We start from the raw sequence: 8,974 nt of genomic DNA on the forward strand, positions 1-8,974 counted from the left end.
TTAACCCCAAACCTGTTCCTTCCGTACTTTTCCCTATCCCAGTTGATAACAGTGCCATCTTCAACTTGGTCAGACTTAAAGCCTTGGAGACATTTTGACTCCTTTTCTTACACACCCTACATTTTATTGACTCTACGTCCAAAACACATCCAGAATCTGACCACATCACGTTACCTCTACTGCTACCACTGTAGTCCAAATCACCATCATTTCTTTCCTGGTTATTGCAAGAGCTTTTGTCCTCTCCCACAGTCTACCCTCAGCGTGATTCTCCTGATATATTAGTCAGATCATGTCCCCTCACTGCTTACAATGGGGCAATGGTTCTCCATTTCAGTCCACAAATGCCAAAGTCCATAAGGTGTACAGAGCCCTACACAATCTCATTCCATTATTTCTGACCTTCTCTCTTACTACTCTTCCCTTCACTTACTCTGTCCAGTCACATCTGGCTTCCTTGCTGGTCCTCTTATTGCTCAGGCACACTTCAGCCTTGGGGCCGCTCATTGGCTGATGTCTATCTCCACTGTTCTTGCCAGACATTGGTATTGCCAACTCCCTCACCTAAAGTCTTTGCTCTAATATCAACTTTGTCCATGGAGCCTACACTGACCATATTGTTTCATATTGCAATGTGCCCCTATTCCCACTTCCTGATTCCTCTTACCTTGTTCTTTTACTTTTCCATAGTACACATTATCATCTTACATACTATACACTCGTTAGTGTATCTATTGTTTAGCGTCTAATACCGGCTATCACTGCCACCCTAGCAGAACGTAAGCTCCTCAAAGGCAATAATGTCGATCTGGCTTTTTTCCCTGAGGTAGTCCGATGTATGACAGTACCTGGCATAAAGCAGGTGCTCAATAAATATTTGCATGAATGTACTGAAAAAAGGAAAGCCAGAAAAAGGGGAAGTTGAAGCTGTGAAAGGGATAATAAGCCAAACTTATCTAAAATACAAATGGCGGTGCGCCTGGGTGGCTCAGCGGCTGAGTGTCTGCCTTTGGTTCAGGACATGATCCCAGGATCGAGTCCCACATCAGGCTCCCTGCGGGGAGCCTGCTTCTCCCTTTGCCTGTTTCTCTGCCTCTCTCTTCGTGTCTCTCATGAATAAATAAAATCTTTAAAATAAACTAAACAATCAAAATACAAATGGGACCAAACACACATATGTGGGATTATATATACTGCTAGAATGGCCCTTCTCAATACCACATCCTTTTTTGGGGGACGAGGGTTGTTGATTTCTATTCGCAATCTCTCTTTCAACACATTTTTTTTTTCAATACCACATCCTAACGACACCATTTGGAGCTCTTTCTAGTTCGGTCCCCCATTCCCTGTGTCCCCGGGGGCCCCTACACAGCACAGACCATTTTAATCATTCCCGAACCTCGAGTGTCCACCAGCGAAGTTCCCGACACATAGTACGTGCTCCGAAGAGGTTGCTGGGTAAGTTAACCAATGTTTCTGCATCCCCAACTACCTCAGAGCTCGTCGAGAGAACGCTCCGAGAGGCATTGCCTCCAGCAGCCCTCTCCACGCACGCCTCCCTCTTCGCAACCCGAACGCACGCCGAGGCGCAGGATTTATTACGTAATAGGCCAGCGCCGGGGGCCGGAGAGAAGAGGCGGATTGAGCAAACTCCGGGCCACGTGACGAGACTGGGCGGGGCATCAAAGTTCATATCCCAGAGTCCTTTGGTCTTCCTTCCTTTCTGTCCTTTTCCGGTGTTCAAGATGTCGAAGCGAGGTGAGGTTTTGAGTCTTGGGTATCCTTCGCCATCTGTCGCGAGGTGACTGCTGGCCTCGCCCGGAGCGGCGGCCATGGGCAGCTGAGGCACTTTGCTCTCCTCCGGGGCGGAGAGGGAGAGGAGGGCACCGTGAGAGCCCTGGAACGGCCCCCGAAAGCGGCGGGGGGGTAGGTGGGTGGCTGGAGAGTTGAGTTGGCAGGATCCGGACAGGACTTTAGGCCAAACCCCGCGGGGTCCTTCCCCTGCGCCTGGCGCTCCTCCGGTAATGCTACTGAAGTGGGATGGTTTAGGCCCCACGGTAGACGACTGCTGCCTTCGGCGAGAGCTACGTGGTGCAAAAGTTGGAGCGAGGATTGAGAGGCTCAGGCCCCTTCATCATAACGTAGGGGTGGTAACAGGAATTGGCTGTTTGCTATGGGGAGGGGTAGGCGTAGTCCCAGAGAGAGGCAATTGAGTATACCGTTGCCCAAAGCATGTGCAAATGAATTTATTTCTTGAGAGTGGGGGGGGGGATTCCTTCCGAACCATGAGTAGACAAGTGACCCCTATGCTGTTTTTCTTCTACCCGCAGGACGTGGTGGGTCCTCCGGTGCAAAATTCCGGATTTCCCTGGGTCTTCCGGTAGGAGCTGTCATCAATTGTGCTGACAACACAGGTGAGGCCTTCAGCTGCACTGTGCCAAACTCCCCCTTTTAAAAGCACTCGGTGGGCCTTGACTGATGACCCACTGAGCCGTCAAGAAAGGGTAGAGTAAAAACACTGCTTTTGGGTGAAGCAGCAGCATATTGTGTTGTTTTGCTTCAATCGGTGGTGTGACAAGGTGTACCACCTTGGTTGGGCGTCGGGACTCACTTGGGAGTGTGAGCAGAGGGATAGGCTTTGGAAGTGCAGGAGAAGCATTATACTGGCCAAAGAACAATCACTTTTGTTTACATTCTCTAGGAGCCAAAAATCTGTATATTATCTCTGTGAAGGGGATTAAGGGACGATTGAACAGACTTCCTGCTGCTGGTGTGGGGGACATGGTGATGGCCACAGTGAAGAAAGGCAAACCAGAGCTCAGGAAGAAGGGTGAGTAGAGACACTGAATCCTCGTTGCTTGGTGGACAGGTGAAGGACTTTTCCCTTTATTGGAAAATGGAATAATTTTACCATTCTAAAGGTTTCTTAAACCTTGATTTTCTTTGAGAGGCAGTGTGAGATAAATACCTGGAATTGACGTTCTGCCCCTGCTGTCTTAGAGACTACTCTCCGCTACCTGGTCTTGCTGTATTTGTTTTTTTGTTGTTGTTTTTAAGTAATCTCTGCCCAGTGAGGGGCTTGAACTTCCTACCCTGAAATCAAGAGTCACCCACTATACTGGCTGAGGCAGCCAGGCACCCCATTGTTCTATTTGTTCTTGCCCTCTTAACTCCTTAAATATTTTTGCCACATTGAAGTCTGGGCCCATCTTTTAAAAATGTAAATCATGGGGCACCTGGATGGCTCATTCGGTGGAGCATGGTTCATTGCTCATTGGTTGGCTATAAATGAATATGGTGGTATTTAGTAAATTTTTAAGATTTTATTTATTTATTCATGATAGACTAGAGAGAGGCAGAGGCAGAGGGAGAAGCAGGCTCCATGCTAGGAGCCTGACACGGGACTCGATCTCGGGACTCCAGGATCGCGCCCTGCGCCAAAGGCAGGCACCAAACCAACATGGGGCTCGAACTCACAATCCGAAGATTAAGAGTCCCACACACTACTGACTGAGCCAGCCAGGCCCCCTAGTAAATGTATTTTTTATTGATCATTTGGTAGATGTTTAGAGTTGGAGGAGGTGTCAGGCAAGTTTCCTTTTTCTGGAACAACTGATTTGAAAGAGAATAATATTTGCATAGTTTCTCAAGTGGTTGTGAGATTCGGGTAATAAGCTGAGAATGTAGAGCATTTGGCCTATGACCTAACAATTTGTAAGTAGAGAATAACATATGCCTCCTGCGTTAGGACAGGTTCTTTATATAGATGAGACTTTTTAAAAAATATTTTATTTATTTATTCATTCATTCATGAGAGACCCACAGAGAGAGAGGCAGGCTCCATGCAGGGAGCCCATCGTGGGACTCCAGGATCATGCCCTGGGCTGAAGGCGGTGCTAAACCGCTGAGCCACCTGGGCTGCCCTATATAGATGAGATTTACTCAAAATTGTGACTTGTCAAAGGTTTAGCATAGTTGCTTCTAAATCTCTTCTGGTAGAAACTATAATAGGGAACTGCTCATTGCTTAATTCCCCTAGGAGTAGGAGTTGGGTGGGAGAGGGTTTCAGAGCACTTCTGACTTGTAATGTTTTGTCTGGCTTTTGAGCTCATGATACTCCATGCACTTAACTTCAGCTCCTGAACTTTGCTCTTGTACCTGCTTAGTCTATCTCTGCCCTGGGATATCTTGCTTTTCTGAGAAGTCCTGGCCATCTCTTGATGTACAGTACGAATACGATGGGTTGTGACCACATACTGCAGTTATTCCTTTTAGGCCTGTACAAGCAGCCCTCCCACCCCCTGGTTTCTTTTTTTTTTTTTTTTAATAAATTTTTATTTATTTATGATAGTCACAGATAGAGAGGCAGAGACACAAGCAGAGGGAGAAGCAGGCTCCATGCACCGGGAGCCCAACGTGGGATTTGATCCCGGGTCTCCAGGATTGCGCCCTGGGTCAAAGGCAGGCGCCAAACCGCTGCGCCACCCAGGGATCCCCACCCCCTGGTTTCTTAGCCTTTGGGTTTGAAGTCTTTGCTCACCTTGAATACCTGCTTGATGGCTTGGAGTTGTGATTATTGATTAATCAATGTGTAGATTGGGATCTGCATGCAACTGGACAGGCTTTCCTTTTAGAACACTTGCTGGGTCTGCTCTGTGGCCTGGGAAGCTGTCAGAGAAGGGCAGAGCAGTCCATTGTCACTGTTGATGAGATGGCAGCGGGATGTGTTGTTGGTCTCAATCAGATTGTTGTGGGACAGACAAGAGGACACTTAAATGGCTTTAAAAATAGTGAATTGCCAGCACTGTTAATCTTACTGGTCCTTGCTTCTGCTAAATGAATAGATCCTTTCACCTTGGCCTTCCATGTAACAGAAGTGTGGAAAGGGGTAGTTCTGGAGGTCCAGAGTCCTGGATTTGTGTGTGGCTATGAGTAGATGAGAGTCCAATAGAGGAGGGTCTCAGTAAATACTAGTTATCTTTCAATGTGTATTTCATTGTTAAAAACCTAATCCAGAGGTAGGGGATTCTGGCTGGCTCGGTCAATGGAGAATACAACTTAATCTCCAGTTTAGGGGTTCGAGCCCCACATTGAGTGCAGAGATTTAAGAAAGAGAAAACCTTATCAGGGGCTAATCTTACGGATAGTGAAAGTATTAGCCTCAAGGATAGCCAGGATCTGTGTCCTGTATTTGCAGTGTCTGATCTTGAATGTGGAAATGTAATTATTATCCCTATTTTACAAGAGGAAAACTTGAACCTCAGAAGATAAGTAACTTGTTCAAAAGTCTCTAAGCTAGTGACAGTCAAGGTTTGCATGCAGGTGATGTCTGTCTTCGGTACTTTCTTTTTTTTCTCACTTTTATTTATTCATGAGAGACACAGAGGCAGAAACATAGGCAGAGGGAGAAGCAGGCTCCCTGTGAGGAGCCTGATGTGGGACTTGATCCCAGGACGTCCCTGTCTTCAGTACTTCCGTGCAGTAGGTGAGGGTTTGGGCAAGTGTTCACTTTAGTGCAGGTAGGTTTTTTTAAGTTACTTAAGACCTTGGAAAACAGTTCCTCAAAAAGTTAAACACAGTTAAGTACATAGGAAGTGGAAGTTAAATTTCAGTTATCCAACTTTCAGACTTCCAAGAGATGATCACATAATATTTTGTTGTATGTTCTTTCTCTTTATTTTAAAGATTGTATTTATACGGGGCACCTGGGTGGCTCAGTGGTTGGATATCTGCCTTTGGCTCTGGTCATGATCCTGGGGTCCTGGAATCAAGTCCCGCATCAAGCTCCCTGTGAGAGGAGCCTGCTTCTCCCTTTGCCTAGGTCCCTATCTCTCTGTCTCTCTCATGAATAAATAAATAGTCTTTAAAAAAAAAAAGATTTTATTTATTTATTTGAGAGACAGCATGAGCAGAAGGAAGGGCAGAGGGAGAAAGTCTCTCCACTGAGCAGGGAGCTTGATGGAGGACTCAGTCCCAGGACGCTGAGATCAGGACCTGATTGCAAAGTAGGTGCTTAATCAACTGAGCCACCCAGGTGCCCCATCCTTTCTTTCTGACTTATTTGCAGAAAATTAGCTTGTAAACTTCTTAAATGGGACCATGGCCTTCCTGTAACCTGTTTTTTTCTTGCTTCACAGAAGATAGGTCCTATATGTGAAAAATTACAGATAGGTGTAAATTTTTGTTGTTGTTTATTAGAGGGCATGAGTGAGGGGAGGGGGATGGAGCCTGACACGGGACTTGATCCCAGGACCCCAGCCTGATGACCTGAGCCGAAGGCAGATGACTAATTGACTGAGCCACCCAGGCAGCCCCTAAGTTTTTGCTCTATAAAAAAAAAAAAAAAAAAAAACACATTTGCCGGGCAATTAGGCATTTGAAATAGAGTGTGGTCAAGATCCTGGATGTATTGCTAGGATTCAAGGAGTATCTGTATGTATATGCACACTAGAAATTACAGGGCTTCTTTGGTTAAATTTGTGTGAATGAACTTCTATTTGTAAAATCTAACACTGTACATACTCAGTCCTAACCCTTGAAAGCAGTAGTTTTTAGATCAAGGTATGTACTTTCCTGGAGGTTTTAATACATACTGGGATGGAATATTGCCTAATGAGTTAATAGCTTGACCTCTGCTTACTCAGTCCAAAAGGGGGTCCCATTTTGTGATAAGATTGTAACAGTATCCACCTGTTTGTGAAGTGGGACCAAGTATTGAGGTGCTCAGCAAGTTTCCTGCTAGTGTGTTGCTAATCTTTCTAAAAGAGTACAGATTTATACTTGCAAGAAATGCAGGCAGTTTTGACTTGGAATAAGGTCTTTCCTTAAGTCCTTAAGGGTTGATTGGTATTTGCAGTATCCCACACTTGCTTTGAGAAATGAAAAGTGAATGATGAGTATATATTCTGTCCAAGTGGGAAATGTTGGAGAACTAAGTGAGATGTAAACTACTTTCTTGTGGTGGCTCTGGGACTTGACAGGTTAATGACTGCTCTCCTGTTTTCCCTCTTAGTACATCCAGCAGTGGTGATTCGACAACGAAAATCATACCGGAGAAAAGATGGTGTGTTTCTCTATTTTGAGGATAACGCGGGGGTCATAGTAAATAATAAAGGTGAAATGAAAGGTAAGAAAGAAATCAAAGTGTTGCCTAGGTCTTTGAGAGCAGTTGACTTATTAACCTTAGGGTCTGAGCTTATCTGTCACTTCATTCTTTTTTTATGTAGGTTCTGCTATTACAGGACCAGTCGCAAAGGAGTGTGCAGACTTGTGGCCCAGGATTGCTTCCAATGCTGGCAGCATTGCATGATTCTTTGGTGTATTTGTTTTAAAAAAAATAAAAATTATTTGTTCTCAATGTTTGCCTTCTTGTTTTCTACATGTCATTCTTCTTCTTTTTTTTTTTACATGTCATTCTTCTTGAACACCCCCTAACCCTTGCTTTTTGTAAAATGAAGTTACTCAGTGCAGTACTTGCACTTTGTGACTTTACAGAAACTTTTGGACTATTCAGTTTTTGCTATAAAATTTAGTTTTTTTTTTGTTTGTTTGGAGTCCTTAAAGTAAATTGCAGATAGTAAATACTGTTTAATGAGAGGTCTTTTTTTTTTTTTTTTTAAGATTTTATTTATTCATAGAGACACAGAGGGAGAAGCAGGCTCCACGCAGGAAGCCCGATGTGGGACTTGATCCCGGGTCTCCAGGATCACACCCCAGGCTGCAGGCAGTATTAAACCACCACGCCACCAGGGCTGCCCAACTGCACTGCTCTTAATTTGAGATAAAGTGAATGATTGGATTGTGGACACAGATGGGAGTTTAGGGAGTGATGTGAGGAAGGATCAGGTGCATGTCTATATATGCATACTTGGGAGTTAGAGTTTTCTTTGGGTAAGTCAGCACATAAAGGACTATAGTTGTAAAGTCTAACACATGGTTGCCATATAAATTTGCTCTTGTGGAAGGTAATTAAGTTACTAAAAATATCTGCATGTTTTTTGCTGTCAAAACGTTTTGACAAGATAGCTGTATAATGTACCTGCCAAACCCTAGTTCATGAATAAAAGGTGATGTAATTAACCAGCATAATGGGCGTAAACCTTGGCAAATTAAGCATGAAAGCATCGGACGTTGCAACTTTTTCTAAACCATGATTTATGTGACATTCAGAGCCTGAGAGAAAAAATAAGCACTTCACAGGTTTGGGTCAATTGGCCTAAAGATGTAGGAATAGGCTTTTTAGACTAAGATGTTCATATATCTAGTATCTGAGTACACTCCGCCTTAGGTGTTCTCTGTAAGGCTGAAGCTTAGAGTATGGGTAGGTCCTAGCACATATTTGGTAAGGTGGCTACCCTTCAGTCCTTCAAGATTCAAGGTGGAATTACTAGACCTAATCAGTGGTTCTCAACCAGAAGAGTTAAGAAATGTGTCCGGGCCATACAATATCCCAGACCAATTAAGTCCGATTTGGAGGTAGGATCCAGGCATCAGTACTTAAGATCCCTAGGAGATTCCAAGATGCAGCCAAGATTGAGAACCAAGGCTGTCTAGACTAGACCTATCTTGGCTTTAGGAATATTAAATCTGGAAGTCTTAAAACAGACCTGTTTTCCTACCCTATCCTCCAGCCTGGTGAATTTGAAGTCTTTAATGTGATATGAAGCCCCCAGGTCCTCCACTTAAAATTAATCCTTTTTATCCCTTTGTGTGAGCTCTATGTATTAAATTTCTCACCTTCCATGTTCTCCAGGTTTTTTGCAAATTTTAATAAAATGAACTCAAACTATAGACTTCATTTCCTATGATTCCAGATTTCTTAGGAATTTGTCAGTGGGACGCCCGAGTGGCTCAGTGGTTGAGCTCCTGTCTTTGGCTGGGGGCGTGATCCCAGATTCCTGGGATGAGTCCCACGTCGGACTTCCTGCATGGAGCCTGCTTCTCCCTCTGACTGTCTCTGCCTCTCTCTCTGTTT

At 44.5% G+C, this 8,974-nt stretch overlaps 1 protein-coding gene and 1 non-coding gene across 2 annotated transcripts; both read left to right on the plus strand.

The window, feature by feature from the left end:
• Nucleotides 1-1,681: 1,681 nt before the first annotated feature.
• RPL23 (ribosomal protein L23) lies at nt 1,682-7,357 on the plus strand. The gene is made up of 5 exons (XM_055336599.1): nt 1,682-1,758; nt 2,331-2,414; nt 2,702-2,830; nt 7,013-7,126; nt 7,227-7,357. Exons 1-5 carry the CDS (start codon nt 1,746-1,748, stop codon nt 7,307-7,309), a joined length of 423 nt encoding a protein of 140 aa, XP_055192574.1. The 5' UTR covers nt 1,682-1,745; the 3' UTR covers nt 7,310-7,357.
• LOC129518348 (small nucleolar RNA SNORA21) lies at nt 2,446-2,580 on the plus strand. The gene has a single exon (XR_008666174.1). It is a non-coding gene; the product is annotated as a small nucleolar RNA SNORA21 (small nucleolar RNA).
• Nucleotides 7,358-8,974: the final 1,617 nt, after the last annotated feature.

The sequence above is a fragment of the Nyctereutes procyonoides genome, unplaced genomic scaffold, assembly GCF_905146905.1.
Source record: "Nyctereutes procyonoides isolate TBG_1078 unplaced genomic scaffold, NYPRO_anot_genome, whole genome shotgun sequence".
Taxonomy (NCBI): domain Eukaryota; kingdom Metazoa; phylum Chordata; class Mammalia; order Carnivora; family Canidae; genus Nyctereutes; species Nyctereutes procyonoides.